The following is a 20,449-nucleotide window of genomic DNA, read 5'->3' as shown; positions in this document are numbered from 1 at the left end:
TGTATGTTGTGTTGTTTTGTTGGAAGTAATTGCCCATTTCCCACATTTCAATTTTAATTACAATTTCAAGATGTGAGCAAAACATAACAGGAGAATCTAGAGACTAGAGAAAAAGAAAGTGAATGTAGCGGACACACAATTTGGGATGATTTCTATAGAAATATTTCATGGGTACTTCTGCTCATCTAGAGACCTCATTAAGATAAATTTAAACATGACCCAACTTCCATGCTAGTGGCTCTGTGAGGTTGTATTTATGCACGCTTCGGCATACGCATATGCTGATTTTACACTGAGTTTATCAGGCATAACATTTACCATGTTACTGCTGCCATTCCTACATCCACATTGCTAGATTGGCTAATAAAAGCTGTTTGAATTATTCTGAATTGGTTTTTCACTATACTACTGTTTACTTGTTTCCTCCAAACATTCCATGCGACTGAGTTGCACTAGGCACTCGAAGGCAGCTGGTAAATTGCATGCCATGTTATCACACATAAAATCACCATGTGTCAAAATGACAGACTTCCAATATGCAAATAATCAGCTCTTTTAAAAAGCATGATCATTTGGCAGTATGAAAAAACCATATATCAAAGACCAGCCAGGGACATCTTATTACATTTCCCAGTGAGATTGTAAAATTTATCTTTCATTCTGCAGAGAAATATGTCTGATTCATCTGGTATTGTGCAATCTGAGTTTCAAATAGGGGACTGGCTCGGTGGGAATGCGTGGAAACAGACGAATGTTGTGATGCCCTGAGGCAAGGCTAGTGCCATCTATTAACAACAGTCTTGCCCTGAAGAGTCAATTTACATTTCTGTGTGACTCATGAGACCATGTATGAAACACACTCCTGTCAATCTGAAAAATGAAAAAAAAAAAAAAAAACTTTGCAGATTGCTACTTATTGACACAAGATATTGAATTTACCAGCTCTCTGTTTAAGCAAACACACAGTAAAGCTGTTCCATATCATAATGATTTTTTGTACATAAAGTGTCATATATCTTCAGAAACTGTCTTGTACAGTCTCACTGTGGACACAGCTAACTTGATGATGTGATGATATACCAAATTGCTGTGAGAATATATTTTTATATCTGTTAGCTGAAGTGATCTAAATTTCATCCATAATAAATACGCTGCATATTTTTTAAGCATTGATTAAATGTGCATTTTATATCAGCTGTCCTTTGCTTATGTTAGCTTTTCAGCCTTTTTCACAGATTAATAATGGCCTCTACTCAAAATGAACAAATAAAAAGCTTCCTGAAAACCTACTTCAGCTGCTCAAGAGTGGCTTCTTTATGTCAGGGCTAAGGGCTGTCTGCCTGTGTGTTCCACGCTGTGCGTGCCTCTTGTCCATGCAGCACAAAAAAATGATAAACAACATTGCAGAAGGTCATGTTAGGAAGTGTAGGAGCACAACAGGAATGGAACGAGGTAGACAGATTGAATGTGTCATGGAAAAGCCATCAACTGCCCCCCCACACCATTTTCAGCTCAGTGCACTCTTTAGCAGAATTATTGATGGCGCTTGTGAGGTACAGAGGACTGGGGATGAAGATGTCTCAGTCCCTGGGCTGCAAAACAAGAGCTAGGGCAAAGGGTGGGGCAGTGTGAGGAACAACACATGCAGTATTTATCGCTGTGTTCAATACGAGGGAAGAGAAGAAGAAAAATGGTTGTGATCTCTAAAGTGGAGCAACATACAACTCATCATATACTGCTGGTACTGTATTGGCAGTGGTGGAACAACTAAAGAAAATGTAATAATAATAAGAATATAATAATGAGAAAGAAAATAATTCTCTGTGAGTATGCCACCCCTTAACATGCAACTATGTGATCTATTGTTAACATAGAACATAGAGTATATCAGCTTCAAGTGCAGTACATGAATAAATGCACTTATACTATACATCATTGTGAATAAGTGATAACACAATTAAGGTCTGAGAAAAACAAAAATCAATCACACACAAAAGGAATATTTAAGTAGGAAACACAAGACCTAAAAATGTTTGAAACATTGTCAGTCAAAGTGTGTTTTTTTTTTTTTTTTTTTTTTTTTTTTAAATGTGAAATGTGAAATTACCGCTGACTTTGTGGTTTTCAGGAGTTTCACCTTTGACTTCAAAGTGTACTCACAGAAAAGAGTGGGAGGAATGTGCAGGAGCACATGCAAAAGGTGTGGGTTAGTTTACATCACAGGATATTCACTATACATGGAAGCACGTCTACCGACTCCCTGGGAAGCTGGAAAGTGTAATTTCTATTTCAGTGTGTTATATAGAAATATAGAAATGTTCAGTACGTTATCATAATGGTCATGGTACATTATGTGGACAAGGACTCCTGCTAGGTGTGCACATTCATAGGTCGTTTCAGGTGTGAAAAAGGTTTTTGGAGTTGGAAGGGTTTTTTTCTATGAAGATGTCCTGTTTCTACAGTTACATCATGCTTACAGTACATTTCTCGTCTTCCCTTCAAGCTTAGCACCAGTAGATCCATTTCTTCTCTCTGTTCCCAGGATGTACAGAACATCATTATACTACTTCCTTATGCACTATGTGTAGATGAAAAGACAGCAGTGGGATGAAGAAGAGAGTCTGACTTCAATAAATAAACCAAAAGGATGTTCTTATTGTGATTCCCCTTCTCTGAGTTTCTGTTATTGCACCTTTATGTGTCTCACACAAAGAAGGCCAGGGTTAATGTATTGCTTTTTTTTTTTCCTGAAGCCGTCCTTGATGATAGGTCTTGATTAGAACAAGAGATTACAAATGTTCTGTAGCGTCCTCTTTGCTTCTGTCTTTGTTTTCACAGCAGAGATTAGCATTCCATACCTAAAGCCCCTTTCCTATCACCACCATGGAGAGATGACTCTTATGTTGGCAGTTAATGAAATGCACTGCCCCAAGATTCATCAATAAACTCATAAACAGCAGCCTCCTTCATGTTTATTCATTGGGTGGGCAAAGAAGAAAGCATGATTCAAGGCAGACAGACAACAGCATGGCCAGTGTCCCTTTTGATGAATGCCACGGTCACACTGAACATTCATTGTTTATAGAGTGAATGAGATCATCATCAGAAGGTGACTTTTCATAGAACGGTCTTCATAAACAATACTGGTTGATTGAAACAAGGCAGCTAGTTTAAACCCTCCATCCATTAGGAGGATTACTGAACACATATGATATTGATAGATATTACGTATATCCATTCAGCGACTGCTTTCACTTTTCTGACCAATCATTCCCATCTATTACGATTTATTTCCTTTCTCCTTCCCTTTTTAGTCCTTTTGTAACCTGAGTGCAGTACAACTGCCTCCCAGATGTTATTTTATTTTAAATGTGTTTATGAGGCCCTCTAGAGGTACATTTATCACATCACAAAAATAAACCATTGTAAGTGATGTCATTAAGTTTGTATGTTCATACAGGTGAATAAGAAGAATAAAAATAAACCAAAAGTACAGTGTGTATAAAGAGTGTTGTATTAGATTATGTAGTATATTGTATAATATAAAGTATTTGAGAAATAAAGTACACATAAATCTTCATTATAGGTATAGATTCAGTCACAATTCTCTAAAATAACATAAAATCTGCACTCAGACCCTTTCATTCTGTCACCCAGCACCCGGTATTTCATATCTGCATGTCACTTCATTGTTGAGTGATTCTTGAGTTATTCCACTGATACAAACAGCTGCGTCACCATGTTGATGAAAGCTGACACCTCAGATACAAAGACTTCCTTTCATGTCATGAAAGTTTATAGAACTTCATGCTGTGACACATGTTCTGATAAGGAGTGAGCAAGTTCTGGTGTATTCTGTTGCAACTGTGGATACATGACAGGAGCGTTAGGACTGTGACTGCACAGTTAATAAAGCATCATCATCTTTATGATAGATGATATAAGCTGTATTATACAGTATATGTAATATTTTGTGTTTCGTTCATAGAATTTAGGGCTCCATTCCTGTCTTTTATTCTGTTATTGCTGTCTAAGTTTAATGAATGAATTAATTAAATTAATCTTCTTTTGTTGTTACTCAACTTGTCAACTTCACTATAAACACAACACACTTCAGCCACACTGAACTATAAGGAAAAAGTGTCACTTGCTTTTCCAGAAATAGGTCTGAGTGTGACTCAGGTCAGCTGTTGTGATGCACCCACCAATAGTTAAATCAAATACTCATTGTCAGTCACACTCTAAATATAGTGTTAGGATATATGTGGGACAAGAGGGCTTTTTTTGTGAATGCAGAACTGCAATATTAATGATGACAGAGCTACAGTTTATTTCTGGTGCCTTTCAAGACGCTCAAAGTTAGTCATCTTACAGAATGATAAAAAAAAAAAAAAAAAAGTACCAAAGCATCAGGGCATAGGCAAGGACAGATTATATAGCAGCATTTGCAAAAGTGCTTTACATATGACATAAAAGAGCAATAGAAAAAATAGCCTGAGGTGTAATAGAGGAAATACAAGTGAGGGGAATTACTCAGTCAGAGGCATGGAGTTTAATTTATATTTGAACGCAACTAAACTTGGCGCACATTTACTGTAAGGTCATCAGGAAGTTGGTTCCATCTGTGCTGTGTGTGTGTGTGCGTGTGTGTGTAAGTGTGTGTGTTTTCCCAACTTAACTGTCTCTATTTAAAATGGCAGCCCCAACTGAAACAGATTTGTTTTGTTCTAACAGTAGTGAATTGTCCAAAACTTTAAATGTTTTCACCACAACTTTGAAGCTACCTCTTTATATTTGACGGTTATTCATTCAATGAAAAGTTATCAGCCAAACTGCAGCTTTAACTAATAATACCACAGAGAAGAGGAAGCTGGTTGACCAGTCATTATTGTCACACAGTGAGCTGCATAGCTTCCTGCTTGTATGTCTGTGGTTTTGACAGAGAGAGAGAGAGAGCGAGAGAGAGAGAGAGAGAGAGAGAGAGAGAGAGAGAGAGAGAGAGAGAGAGAGAGTGGGTGGATTGGGAGGCAAACGACTTTGACAGTTTCAAAAAAAGTGATTAAAGTTGTAGCAGACAGCAGCAGAGAGCAGAGTAATGGAGCCACAAGAGATCAGAGAGGGGTACTTGGTGAAAAAGGTAAGAACTACAAGAAAACACAATTCAGTTCCTAGGGTTGCACACTAATTTGAACACTTACAATAATCTAGCAGAAATAATATTAAAATCAGTATATTTATTGGCACAGCAAGAAAAAATAACTACTACAGTGATGAAAAACATTCATTCACTGTCAGTGCAGGGTTAGGGTCAGTTGATGCATCAGTAACTAAAATCAGGGAAGAAATACGTATGTAACCATCCAAACAAGTCGTAACAGCGCGTCCTAGACAAACAGGACCGGTGAAGAGTAGTACCAAAGCATCAGGGCATACTTTCATGTGACAGTTTTGCACATCACATGAAAGTTGCTACATAGGTCACTACACAAATACACACTTCTGTTCTACGGTTGCAACAAAAACTTCCTGCTTCTGTTCACAACCCAGGGTAAAACATGAAATGTGTTGCATACCCACACAGGTTTTGCTATATTGAGCCAAGTGTGACTTTTTGCCTTGTGTGCACCTCACATGAAGATCAAAGATATATTTATAAACTTTATTTTATTCATTTGCTTTTGTATGCCCAGTTTTATGATTTAAAAAAAGAATTTTGTATTTGTTGTTATTCAGACAGGCTGTATTACCCAGTGTATACTGTCTGCACTTTATAAACTCTGTTTTAACTCTATGGGTGTTGCAAGTAGCTACAGCTGTGCGTCATTATTCCGGCTACAGGCGTTGTCAAAGAACATTTCTCCTCAATGTGCAGAGTGGTAGAACAGTTGAGGCATTACAAACAGATGATTAATGGTGAGGCTATGTCAATTCACAGCTTACTATGTGCGTCAATAAAATGCAATGAAACACCGCACTTGAGGTAAGAAGTTGGTCAAACAAAAAATACACTTGTACAGTTAAGAAAGGCCAAGTGCATGTGAGCAGATTAAAACAGATGTTTCAATGTTAAAGGATAAGGCTGGTTATATTCTATATTTTTCTTAATGTCAATAATGAATTGATCAGACTAATATGTATTCTTTGAGTAACCAAATCCTGAAATACAGAAGCTTATTTCCCTGTGCCAAAGACCTCATTTATGGTCCAAAAATACATCAATGTGCCATCAAATTCCTTCATTAGGGTGAACATGGGCACTTTATTTTGAGTCACTTGATAAATTTGTATCGAGAAAGTCCCTGACAAATGCTCTTTTGATTCCTGTTTAAATTTTGTTTGCAGTTTCCAGCAGTTAGGAAATTACTTAGTGAGAATGAAACTACATATTTGAAAGGTAAAAACAAATTAGTTTGGGGATGTGTGCCACAAAAAGGCTGGGGAAGGAAGAAAAGTGATGGACTCAATCACTGTGGGGTTTGGTCTTTTCAATAGATATATTAACAAGTCAGTGTTGACACTTGTATGAAGAGAAATCGGCAGCACATAGTATAGAGCTTTAGTACTGAGAGTAAACATACAATTTAACAAGAGCCCCTCCAAACAACAGCCAGTCTGAAAATCTTGGGTCGAGATCTACTGACTGCTCCAAGGCCATACCATATGATTCACATCATTTTTTATACTCATCAAACCACTCAGAATTTGTATTTATTGGTTTCCTCAGGAGAATTTGGATTTGGTTATACAAGCTGAACAGGACATAACAGTTTTTTCAAAATCAACCTAAGTGAACTGGAACATCTATAAAGGCAAATTAAAAATGGTCAAGAGAAGGATCTGCCACAGCTGGCTGATTCCTCTTCAACGTATGAATTACCAGAAGTGCCAGCTGTAATTTCATTTCTTCATTTTCACTAATAGATGTCACTTCATGTCACCAATTGCAGTGTGTGAAATGAAACAGAAAATTTATATAGAGAAACTTTTGTAAAAGTAAAAGCATCATCTGAATAAAAAGTAAACTATCTTTGTTTTATGTTAAATCTTTGTACTTTTGAGGGATCTTCAAAGTCCTTCAAAGTCATGTACTCTGCCTTGGATTTGAAGGTCATCGTTGGAAGTAGGATGACAAAGATATCAAATTAATAGTACCTTTAATGATTACAAAGATATGTTAGAATAAGCAGAAATCAAAGTATTCAGACAATGTACAGTGGAGCATAACAACTTCCTCTTCGACTAATACTCTTGCTTGGGGCTGCCTGTATCACTTGTCTTATTGATCCTCAGGGTACATTGCTAAACTCCTGGAAGGCAGTGTGGGTGGTGCTGTCAGAAGATGGGGTGGAATTCTATAAAAAGAAGACAGACCGTTCTCCAAAAGGAATGATCCCACTAAAGGGAGCAACACTTGTCAGTCCTTGCCAGGATTTTGGCAAGAGGATGGTAAGAAAATATTAAGTGTACCTGTTGGAAAATCAGCACTAGTATTGAATAATAAAGCAATGAAAACAGCAAAGTATATAAGATTTAGTCATAGAGGATTTAAGCATTTGGTTGATTTCAGACTGCTAATTTAGCTAAAGTTAAGTACTAAGTTAGGAACTTTTTCTCAAGAGAAAAGAGAAACCATAGTTTGACTGACTAATACTGCTCCATTTTAGCTGGTTTTCAAACTTACCACTGACAAGAAGCAGGATCACTTCTTCCAAGCCTCACATATGGAAGAGAGAGAGTTTTGGGTGAAGGACATCAAGAGGGCCATTACCTGCCTGCAGGGGGGGAAAAGGTTTGCCAGGAAGTCCACGAGACGCTCCATTCGCCTGCCTGACAAGATAAACCTGAAGTATGTTCTATGACATCTTCTTGGTAGTGGAAATAATTTTGAGTTGACCAAAAAATGTAATCTTAGCTAAGCTCCATACCCTTAGGCCCATACTGCAGTGTGAAATGATAATGGAGGCATTAGTTGAAATTTTTTGAAATTTCAGAAACAATGTGTCTTTCAGACAGAAGAAGACAACTTCTGGCAGCTAACTGTTGCTTTTGATGGAGAAATAATAACTGTTGCTGTCAGATTTTAACAGCTGTAGTGAACTAGCCAGTTAAGCTAATGTTAACTCAATGAATAGGTTGAAAATTCTGTGAATGGCTTGAAATCTGTAAAAGTGATCTTAAATATCCACACATATGATATTATACTAAAAAAAATATAAAAAAATAAATAAAATAAAAATCTGAAGCTTGCTACAGTTGCTAAACTGTTATTTTGACACTGTCTGTTTGGGGCACAGGTTTAGTATACGGTCAATTTCCTGTGCTTAGTGATAGAACAGTAGTGTGGGAAGACATGTTAACAATTTTTGCATTGTGTGTTCCCAGCGAGCTGTACACACTGATGAAAGACCAGGATGATGGAGTGAAAGAGTTAAGACTGGAGCAGGAAAATCGTGTTTTCAACCACTGCTTCACCGGTAGTGTCACTGTGGTTTCACTGATATAACACGTGGAAGTTTTGAGTTTTTTTTTTTTTTTTTTAAACCTTCTAACAGTCTCACAATTTTTCGCTCCTTCCCCATTTTTGATCAGGTGCAACTGTGGTAGAGTGGCTGATTTCGAAGGAAAAAGCCAGAAATAGGCCCGAGGCCCTTATGTTAGCAACAGGGCTCCTGAATGAGGGTTTTCTCCAGCCTGCAGGTGACATGGCAAAAGACGGAGCTGAAGGTGGAGAGCAAACAACCTTCTTAGATCAGACACATGCTCTTTACTACTTTGTAAGTTCAGATGAGTGTTAAAAAATACTATTTGGCAAAATATTTTATCTTAAAAAAAGTATTAATAAGGTTTGGGAAGGTTATGAAAAAATATTTATATGTGTGTATGTTTAATGTACAGTATGTGTGGATGGCTGTGTTTTGTGGCAGGCTGACAGTGGGTTCTTCTGTGAGGGCTACTCCAGTGATGAGGATGTGCTTGTGAAGGAAGAATTCCGAGGAAACATCATAAAACAAGGGTGTTTACTTAAACAGGTGAATCAGAAAGCAAGCACAAATGTCACTGTGTTTTTGTTGTACTTTCTGCTTTTATGCTATTCATTTACAAGTCATCAAAGCTGTATCAAAAATAAAAACAACTTCTAATTAGCTGTCACAATAATACACTAGCTCTTTTATCACAGGGACATAGAAGAAAAAACTGGAAGGTGCGAAAGTTCATACTGAGAGATGACCCTGCTTATATGCATTATTATGATCCCTCTAAGGTAAATATAATGACTTGTATAAGGGAAACAAATCAGGTAACTTACTGACACAAAAGAATAATTTCAGCAAAGTCCCCTCTAATCACAGAAGCCCATCTTTCTTTGTGTTAGGGTGATGACCCTCTGGGCTCGATCCATCTCCGTGGGTCTGTGGTTACGGCTGTGGAGTTTGTGCCTGATGGTGAGTGAGACCGTCACCACAGGATACACATGGCCTGTTGCTTCCCTGCTGTGAAAGACTGTGACAAGGAAATATAATTGGTATTTACTGCCAATAGTTTCTCCTCAAGTCATCCCTTTTAACTCCTTTTCCTCATCTTTTCCTGGTTTTAGCCAAAAAATACGACATTGACGGCAACCTCTTTGAGATAATCACCTCAGATGAGGTCCACTACTTCCTCCAAGCTGCTACAGCTGAAGAAAGAAAGGAGTGGATCAAAGCAATACAGACGGTGTCAAAAAGTGGGAAATAACAGGAGCAGTGGAGCAGTAGTGGAATATCTGCCAGCCACAGTTGAAACTATATTTTAATTTTTTAAGTTTTATGATTACATTTAACAGTGTGTCAGCTAACTACAACATAGGGAATTGGTTCAGACAATGCGCATATTACAGACAATGCACAGTATAAAGATTATATGAAAGACAAATGATATACTTAAAGTGTGTTTGTGGTAGTGCAAATGATCATGTGTGTCACAATGAAATTCTGATGTATGAGTATTTGTATAATGCAGGGTGTAATAACTATCTGAAGAAATGAGTAGCTATGGCGTAGCAGATGATACATATTATCGTAATGTTGCATTGAGAATAACTGGAAAGTTTACACTATACTTATCAAACTATGATGTTTTTGTGCTGTGCGAACTAACCAAAGAAAAGGAAAAGTTGCCTAAGTTTAACAGTGTAAAGTTGTATCACTAATGCCTAATTACATTTTTGTGTACAAATGCTGTCACTGCACTGTGATGAGTGAATATATTGTTAAACCAGTAGCAATTTGTATCCCAGCTCAGAAATAACAAGATAATAAGGCATTACATTGTGAAAATAACAGGTAATAATGGGGTAATGACCCTCCTAATAACCTATTCATATTTTGGTAATAACAATGACAACATGTTTACTAATATTAGGGTTTATTTTCTCTAATAAGGAACATTAGAGCAAAAAAATGAAAGTAATCTGTCAAGAACAGCTTGATAAAAATAGGAACAGAAATGGAAAATGTCACTATGCCAATAAGAGGGTAATAAAGACACATAAATTCCTATTATTGAGTAATAATTGCATAATGTGGTTATTAATACTAGTAAGATAAGTACTAATATTGCTGATAATACAGAAATAGTTAATAACAGTAATACCCACTATCACTCCATACATGATTTAGAGCTCATTACTTTTACCAAGATATTATCAGGCTATTACTTGTGTCATTAATGCCTCAGTAGCGCCCGGTGTGAAGATATAAGGCCATATTACCTTGTTGTTACTGAGCTAGAATATAAAGAGCCAGTGTCTTAATGGAGATATCTCAGATTCTGCTACCTAAAAAAAGTTATATTGTCTTGTATATTGTCTTTTATAAACTGTACGCTGTGGTTTTATCACTAGCTAACCAGACAGACAAGCAGACTAATTTTACTCTATTTTGCATAACAGACATGAAGGGAAGTGGTTTCCTAAGAGAGCTGCTCTGTGACCTTCAGATATGGACGATCTACAATTATGTGGCAGCTGCTGAATCCTTAAATGTCCAAAGTCACAAACTCAAAGCACTGTCTGTTTGACTGTAAAAGGAAGTAAGACAGAGAGAGGAAAGCCATGCAGAATTTTGGTTGGAGGCTTATTATTCAGCCCAATGTTTTTTTCTGACTTCCTCCCTGTATACTTATCTTTCAAAAGTTTGAGACAGTTTGAGGTATCATACAAACACACGCAGTTCCTGAGCGTGAACTAAGTCTGAATCATATTCCGCCTTCACACTTGTGTCACTTTGTGGCTTGTATGTCTCTTGTATATGTGAGAAAATTCAGTGACAAAAAATGACTAGCCTGAGCCACAGTATGACTACATTAAAAAAACACATCTGTCTGTTAGAGTTTTAAAGTGATGATAACTGAGGGGAACATAATATAACTGAAGTGAATATAACATCTAGTCTATTACAACTTGGACATCAATTCTATCAGTAGTAATTTTATACTTAACAAGGGATTTGTTGAGATCTGAAATAGTGACAAATAAATCAGTTCTTTAATCCATTAATCTCACTTTGATATGATCAAACTCTTCCTTTTTGTACATGTTAACTTTTGCCATTTTGTCACCCTTTACCAATAAAGTGTTTTCTCCAACAAGGCATGCTGAATCACTTTGACAGTATTGACATTTTTCTGTGGTAACAACCATAGGCACCAATCACCCACTTGCTTGCTCACACTGTTATTTTCTCACTGCCTACTCTGTCGGACAGCTCATAGGGCAGAGACAGGTAATCCCTGATTCAAAGAAAAAAACAATGTAACTCTGAATTTGTTATATGAAGTAAGCAAAAATGCCAATGTTTGGTGGATTGGAACCATATTGATTGCACTGACTGGTTTGTGTAGCTTCTTTCTATACCTCTCTGTTCTGAGTTTTTTAATTAAGATCAATCAACGAATGTGGAATTTCTATTTTAACAGTCAAATAATTGATATTGATCATAAATTCAAAAACATACATTAATGTGGTTGGATGCATATGTGTGTGTGTTTCACCTTTTTAACACAGGAGGGCACTACATATCAACCTAAGACTGTTGCTGTGATTAATCAGAAAGCAGGGTCTTGCTTCTTGTGGTTAATGGTCAATTTACTATATTTGAAAAACATGGCGAAAGCAGGTTAGCTAATTAGACGACTTACGCATTTTACGCATACATGCTGTAAAATGTCAAACCCCCTGGGCTTCATAACCCACATATAGTGTTGGACGTTGAGTGTGCATGTCCTCCTTGGTGAAAAACAAGTTAGAGGGATTCTGTTTGATCCCCTGATGGTCAAACAGATACAAACAGGGATGTGGAGTCCACCACAGTGGGAAGAAAACACAAATAATTCAATAGAGACACCATCCTAGGATGGTCACCAGCTCCCACGGCCAGTCTTGTCTAATCGGTGAGGGATTGGGGTGGTAGATGAAAGTACGGCACTAAGACACAGCAGCTCTTTCAACAATTGTGTAAAAAAAACTGATCTGGTGGGGGAAAAAGGATTCCACACACCCCACACTGTTCAACCAACACACCCTGTCAGCGCTGATGAAGGACAGTGAGCTGCTATTTCAGTATACAGTCACCAAAGTTCAACAGCTGATACACTAATGAATAAAGTGAGTGTGACTATTGCTTTCAGTAACAATTTGATAGCATTTATTTGTCAGGAAGAATGCAGTGTTCTTCATCGTAATGACCACCTGATGAAAACTGCGCCAAAATACAACACAGCTAAATGTGCTGTATAAAAACTGAAGGCAAAAAATGTTCTGTGTACTGTGGGGCTGTTGTTTTCTCAAACTGATTTAAGAGGTTTTTAAAATGCCTCTCTCTGCTAAGAGACAAAGTGTGAAAAGAGAGAGGGAGAAAGAGCCCCCCTCCCACCACTGAAAAATGGGAGAAACAACTGGACAAACAGGCAGACACACAGGAAAACACTCTTTTATCAAAATCCTGCTCACACTAATGTAGATGCTTTTAAAAATGCCTCTTTTCCTATCTCTGTTTTCGGCACTCTAAAGATCAGACCAGCACTACACCAACAAAAATCATTCAACGTTCACCCAAACATGGTCAAGTTGCCTACTTCCAGAGGTCAACTTTGTGTTTCCTCCAGAAATCAAGATTTTTAAATTAATGTAGCTAACTGTACAATAAATGGTTCTCTTCGGTATATCTTTGGAGTCAGTCAACTGCATAAATCTAAAATAGCAATGTGTCTGAGTACAGCATTGACTTATCCTCAACCTGGTATAACAGATAACACTTACTGTGTAGCTGTCAATAAAATCATCATATTAACCAAAGGCAGATAAATATGTCAGTGACAACAGCTCTACCAGGTGACTGGCACTATAGAAACACCAAATGAGAGATCACACAGTTGAAGGCAACAGAATGGATTTGTACCCTGCTGAGACCATGCACAAACAGCACAACAGTCCGTCCTCCCAGAACATAGTTCACAATTTTGATCTTTTCCATTTGCCATTAAACTAAACTGGACGAAGTAGACTACTTTTCTATTGTTCAGCGTAAAATGGAAAATTAATGTTGGAGCCCTGGTTAGCAAATGAACTGCATTTTCAGGTTCATCTGCATTCTCTTGTAGATGGCGTCAGAAACATCAGGAAGCTTCTGACTCACCCCTGCATTTGGCCAAACTAATATTCAGAGAGTCTTTTCATGACCAGCATGGAACAAAGTTTTCCTCACCTTCGACTGGTGACTCCCCAAGAGGAGTGTTTTATATGAGTGTCTTCTCAAATAACATGGGTTTTTAGATTGGATCTGTACCCTGCTGTTAAATCACAGTTCAGCTTCTGCCCAGGTGAAGTACTTGAAAGCTACTCAGACTAAAAGCCCATCTTCCATCAACATCAACAGACACAGACAAGGTCTGCAAGATTGGACCTGTCAGCAATTAACAGCATTTAAAATGAGTGTGTGCTTCTTTTGTTCTAACGTCAAAGGTTCTCACTCCCCAGGTAAGACATTATGTGTTATGTACCGGAGATGATGTGTTTTTGTTCTTCATGAAAAGATATATTCATGATTTATTAAATGACAAAAAATGTCATATACATTCAAAAAGAAATCTAATATTCATCTAACAAATTCCCATTGTTACACAGGGTAAATCTTCCTCTCTTGGTTGACATGACTTCTCACTTTAATATGCTATATGAAAAATGCATGACACACTGGAATACACATAATGAGACGATGCTGATGGAATCTCTGGAGTCTCTGATGGAATAATAACTGATCTGAAGGTGAGCTGCTGTTCAAATGCCCATTTATGACAAAACCAACAATCCACAAAGGCTTCAATGGGAACTTGTGCTGGATATAGGGATCTAATGGCTACAGAGGTCACGTGCTATAGGGGTCTACCCTGCTGAAGGTGGGCCACTAAATTGTGTACTATGTGACTATGAAAATAATCACACCATCATCAGAACGGGGGGGTGGTGTTCATTCCTTCAATAGATTTTGAGGGACTTGAGGAATATTGGGTGTAATGTTAGGCATTCAGGTACATACAGGAAAGAGAACTGAAGTCACATTAGAGAAGTAAGAGTGTCAGGGCCAAACCATACAGTTACTTTATATCAACATCTATACCCACTGATTTGGGGTAAACGTGGTTTTTATCATCTACAGAGACATAGTAGAAAGCAACTACACTACAACCAGGATCTGGTCTAAATAATGACTGGTTAATAGCAAACTACTTCTCCTTCTGCCTGTCACAGTCATACGTGAACTAGAGCTCTCTAATTGTATACGCCTCTGAACAGGGCGTTGACATCGATGATGGCTGACCACAAACACAGGAACTGCGTGTGGAACTTTTTCAGTTCTCAGAACAGCAACAAAGTTTTATGTGATGTGTGTGGGAGGACTGTGAGGTGCTGTGGCAACACCACAAAACCTGTTGAGCACCTGGGAGTAGTCTGATGTGTTATTGTCATTATGTAGGTGTAATTTGAAATGGGTATTGCTGACTTTTTATTCCCCTTTTCTGCAAACAAAAGCTTTTGCCCAAAGAATCTGTATCATATTGGTATTGGTGATACCAGCCTGGAGTTTACTCTGTAGCGGACTGAGGACGGAAATCAGTGGTATCACATGTCACTTGTGAAGGCTTCATGGTTTCTGCTGGAAAACCCAAGCAATTAGTTTGAAGTGGTCTAAATTGTATGCCTAAATCTCTGCAAGATGCAGAGAATAGCATTAATTCTGCAGGTTCTGTGTTATGAGCAACCTTTTCTATTTTATATGAAGACAGATAGAGAAAAGGTAGGGTGGTTGCAGACACCTGCTGCAAGAGCAGATGAGTGGAAAGAAGGAAAAGAGGCTCCCTCCTAAGCATATGGAGCAGTTCTTAAAAAGAAACAAGTTCAGATTAATGACAGGCCTCCTAAAGATCTGGGTGAGGCGCAGTCAATATTACAAACTCAATAAGCCATAAGAAGGCAATGATGCTGTGCTTGTCTTTTCTACATTTATCGAACAAATAGGATTAATTTCTAATGACTAGATGACTTAAATTTACACCAATAACCCATCAAAATGAATATATACTAGACAGTTATTAGGCATACCAGGCCAGCATGGATGAAACAACATTTTTCTAAAAGTACTAGCTACTTTCATGTTGCAATAGCTGCCTGTAACACAGGTGACAGAGTAATTACGTTGGTAACAATGGATTATTTCAAGGACTGACCCTCCTCCTGTACATAACATAACAGGTTTGTGTAAGCTTTTCTACTATAATACTCTCCAAACAGTTCACTCAGCTCCCGGTAGATATATTCTCATCCTCCCAACAAAGAAAATTAAACATAGGAGCTCTTGTGGTGAGACATTTCAACTATTACAACAATGTCTCGCAAGGGATTAATAAATGATTCTGCTTCTGCTTCTGATTATTATATGAAGTTTTTGGATTAAGCATTATAACCACATCCTCCAGACTGTCTTGTGGATGGTACTGTGGGAGTATGGGGCCATTCAGTCTTTTATTAACCACAGTCACAGCTGTGTCTACTGAAGTTACCAAGGTACCTTGCCACCAATTCTGTTCTGATTTCCATGGCAGTTCTTTCTGAAGTTCTTTTAGACTTTACAAGATAGAAAGTCAGAAAATGGACCTGCTTGTGAAATGCTTGTAGTCTTTAGTTAAATCTATTTTCACAAAAATACATCTTTCCTCGAAACATATTTATATATGACATTGTCCTAGTCCACCTGCTCCAAAACTGATTGATTCTCAAATACATCAAGAGTCTTCCCACAGACCTCTCTTACAGGCCTGTGGGGAATATAGCATTTTTAAAACTAAGTGCACCTGTTTTACTATACACTACTGCGTTGAAAAGCTTTTCCATCCTGGCAAATTTCAACCTGATATTCACTGCTTCAAGTTCTCAGTCTAAAATACAAAACAACTTGTTTATCAGTGCCTTCCAAAATGACTGACATGATGAAATAAATGACTCACAAGCATTCAAGTAAAAAACAAAACTACTGGGTAAGGGAAAGATTGCATTTATGGCAAAATTATTTTCACTTTCCTCAAGTGAGAGAGACAGAGGTCCTTGTCAGGAAAATGGAAAGATACTGTATGTTGTTGGTACCAAAGCGTAGTGATTTTTTTTGAGTGATACAGTCTCCCAAATGCACTTCGAACTGCCATGTTTCATTGCACAAAAAGCAAGAAGGTTGACACAAGGTCAAAAGATGCTTTAAATCATTCACATAATTTGTCATTTTAAAGGTCACGCTGGGAGGTGTTGCAGTCTGGAATATTTACTTTCCACACACTAAAAATATCCAGGAGATTCTGACAGGATGAAATCACCTCAGTTTACCTCTGTGTTCTGGGCTGTTTTCCACAAAACAGAATACCCTGTAGTGGAAACAACTGTGTATCTCATCAGTACACAATATTTGATCCTGGAAATGAATTAATAGTTCCAAATTAATGCAGAGATTATGACTAAGCCTCCTAAAGAAGTACATTTTATTTTAAGTTTATCGTATTAAAATGTACTTCTAATACAGTATGTGTGTATGTTTCTGACAATGTTTCTCAGTGGTATTGGTTTAAATTTTGTTAGATAATACTTGAAATGCATTATCTTGTATTCAGATGTTTACTACTCATGACAGCAATCCAGTGTACCTTCTTACCAAAAACAGGACTGTAACACACACAGAAAAAAAAAAAAACTGGTTTCTTGTTTTCTCCTTATTGTTCTTTTTTCCTTCTTATCCCTGGGGAGGAGAGGCTATTTCCAAAGCCAGCAAACCAGAACACTTAATTTTCTATTACTCTTCGGGCCTCTCCATAACACAGGAGAGGCTCATTGGATTTGTGCTGTAACTGTCCAGGTCACAATAAATGACCAGTGCAATAGAGTGTAAAGAAACAACGGTTTGCCAAGAGACAAGAAAGTAATACAATGGGGACACAATAACATAATTCATAATAGTGCTACTATTAGTTAACCTTTAGTCTTAGTTGAATTTCTGATGAATATTTTACATTTCTATCTATATACCTGCCTATATTAGATCACAGTGTAGGTCAAAGGGAAGATCTATACTAAAATGACAAGAAGAATATCACTGACAAACAGCAATAGCAAAGTAAATATTCTTTTTTTTCTGGCCTTCCCAAGGATACAAGCAAAAATATGCCTTAAATTTGGTCTTTTGCAGTTTTGTTAACTCTTCTCCTTTGCTTAAGGTGATCCATTTCATTTATCAGCACAGTGTCATCATGTTTGAGAATAACCCTTAATCAGACAGTAATTGAAAGATGTGATTGACACAGGTTTTACTGTTATTGATGGAAAGTCTTAGCAGGGAGTTGATAGATGATGAGAACTTGTTCACGTTTACCTTTGCTTGCTTGTCCTCCTCTTCTCTTTATCCTCTAAGTGGCTAAAATCTGGACCTTGACAGGCTGTCATCGCTACGCCATTCACATCTCAGGAGAGTAGAGCCATGCTAACAGCTCATGACATGGTGGGATGGATGGCTTTCTGTTCGATTTCATGCCTGTTGGGGCTGAAGTCAGAAAGGCTCATTAGGATGTGATGCTGCCTTGAAGACTAGAATGACATACTCAACATACACCACACTTAATTATGTCCTGTAGCATTATCATGCTCACCTTTTTCCAAGTGAAAAATTCTAATTATGAAGTAACTGGATGCATTTTTTCTTTGAATACTAAACTAAATTGCACAAAGTTACGAGGCCTTGCTTGGTCAGTAGGGCCTTGCCATTACGTACCCTGTGGTCTATTGCTACACGTGTCCAGTACTGTAAAAGGCAAGGCAGCAAATGGTTATTAACTTCAAAGTATCTGCAACCATGCTGAGCAGGTCTGACTGCTGCTGTGCCCTTCGTGAATCATGTCAACTTTGTGACTGATGATTCACAGCAAAAATGAAGCCAATTAGAAAACAGCCATGGCCATATGTAAATGTTGATCTCTATTCATCTGGTTTGAAAGCATGTACATGTCATATTTAAACAGAAGGTAAGAGTTTTTTTTATGTATAACAGCAAAAGAAATTACAACCAACTTTAAGAACAGTTAAGAGGAGGATGGGTTGTTCTTAAGAATAACACACAAGTTCCTTTCAGTTCTCACACTGCTGTTTAAAGACACCTGCAACACTGTGTAACAAAGGACAGAGGACAAAGGACAAATGAACAGTTATTCATTTAAGCTGTTAAAGGAACATTATTGATCAAATTGTTCTCTAGTGAGCACAAACTGAGCAAATCAGGATCATTATTCATGACCAGCCAATGATTTGCTGTCACAGGATGTTGCTTGCCTAAAAATGCTGTGGGCCATGTGAGGATAGGGAAGTGCACAAACATTACATTAAACCACCATCTAAGAGAGGTTGGCCTTAAGAGCCCCAATTGATGTGTGACAGTCATTTGTCTGTTGAACATGCTGGCTCCTGGAAAGACTTGCCCACCTGTTGATCAACACAGAAGTTTTTTCATTAAATTGAAGAGTGTAGGGGGTTAAGCAAAGTGTATCTGCAGTGAGCATCTTCTGTCCACATTTTTTGAGGCAATGCTGCAGAAATGATGCCCATGGAGCATTTGTAAATGTTTAATGAGTCACATTACCCACAGTTCAATTCCAAACCTAGACAAAGGTTGAATATTATACTTTTTACAAACACAGCAGGCAAAGAGTCAAGTTAGCTGCTAGCAGGGGTATACCTGGCAGAAATTTGAACAGCATGCACTCCTGCCAATATAGCGTTGTTTAAATTTTGAGTGTTGCATGCCGGGATTGTCTGACGTCAGCTACCGGAGCTCTATACAGAGACAAACACGGGAAGATGGCAGGGAAAACAAACAAACACTAGTAGGAAGGTCCCACATTTCTACTTTTTGTAAACTTTGACTACCAAAAAATTGTTTGACCTTTTTTTGTTCTTTTCAAGAAAGATCAATACACTCTCACACCTGCGTTTTAGGTCGAGCCAGAGATAGTTAGTTTAGCAATCCTCATTTTGTCATTCAACAGCTACACATGCTACTTGAGAGCTATGAGAAGGCACTGGTGCAATAATGGAGTACTGTGTTGTGGAAAAGCTGTGAGCATTTGGAACATACTGAACCAACATATCAACAGCAGAGAAATATATTATGCAGGAGTGGTTTGAGAAGACACTATGTACATTTTGATACGTTTTGACAGGGTTTTTTTTTACCAAAAGTCTGGGTCGCCATGGGTGCGAATCCAAGCTGACCCCAGCTGTCATTCTTCATAGAGCTACCTTTCAAGCGTACAGGAATTGTGTTTTTGATCCAAAAGATTTTCAGAGAGTTTGCTTTAAAACAGTTAATGCAGAAATGGTTGCCATATTATGGTAACTGATGTCATTGGGCTCTGTATGAACTGAATCATGTTGACAGGTGAGTTTTCCTGTAACACTTTGGGTACCAATTTCGGTTCCCATTTAAGGAAAAGAGGGATCTCTGTGTTAGGAATGGATCAACATGAGCTCCTATGCAGGGACAAGCCAGCTGTACTGTACTGTATTAAGCAAGGAGGAGAAGAAAAGAAAGAAGCAACTTCTTGTTAATATCAATTGTAGCTGGACAGAGTCATCCCTCTGGATCTGCTTCTGATGGCAGTCAAGCTGGTCAACCATTTAAGGAAAGCTTTTTCTACACCAAACAGCCTGATCTTGATCTCTGTCTTAGGAGTGGGTTAACGTGACGTCTTGTGAAGTTCAAGCCAAGCGCCTTTGGGAGGAGGGAGAGAGAACATTACCATCAGATTCAGCTCTCTGGATAGACTCACTGTGCTGGATCTGCTCCTGGAGGCAGGTCAGACTGCGAGGAGCTGAGCAGACAGGTCA

At 38.0% G+C, this 20,449-nt stretch overlaps 1 protein-coding gene across 1 annotated transcript; it reads left to right on the top strand.

Annotated features, from left to right (window-relative positions):
• Positions 1-4,970: 4,970 nt before the first annotated feature.
• Positions 4,971-11,630, top strand: plek (pleckstrin). The gene is made up of 9 exons (XM_018696804.2): positions 4,971-5,137; positions 7,291-7,446; positions 7,665-7,846; positions 8,383-8,474; positions 8,590-8,774; positions 8,925-9,029; positions 9,179-9,262; positions 9,374-9,443; positions 9,596-11,630. Exons 1-9 carry the CDS (start codon positions 5,096-5,098, stop codon positions 9,733-9,735), a joined length of 1,056 nt encoding a protein of 351 aa, XP_018552320.1. The 5' UTR covers positions 4,971-5,095; the 3' UTR covers positions 9,736-11,630.
• Positions 11,631-20,449: the final 8,819 nt, after the last annotated feature.

The sequence above is a fragment of the Lates calcarifer genome, linkage group LG16_LG22 (genome assembly GCF_001640805.2).
Source record: "Lates calcarifer isolate ASB-BC8 linkage group LG16_LG22, TLL_Latcal_v3, whole genome shotgun sequence".
NCBI classification, from domain to species: Eukaryota; Metazoa; Chordata; class Actinopteri; family Centropomidae; genus Lates; species Lates calcarifer.
Note: the sequence above shows the minus strand (reverse complement) of the source record. Positions and strands in the feature narration are given on the sequence as shown.

Bases quoted from the DNA above. Each gene is read 5' to 3' on its own strand.
- plek (XM_018696804.2), top strand. From the start codon at position 5,096: ATGGAGCCACAAGAGATCAGAGAGGGGTACTTGGTGAAAAAG. The intron at 7,447-7,664 runs GTAAGAAAATAT...GCTCCATTTTAG, and splicing joins AGGATTTTGGCAAGAGGATG to CTGGTTTTCAAACTTACCAC. The intron at 8,475-8,589 runs GTAGTGTCACTG...ATTTTTGATCAG, and splicing joins TTTCAACCACTGCTTCACCG to GTGCAACTGTGGTAGAGTGG.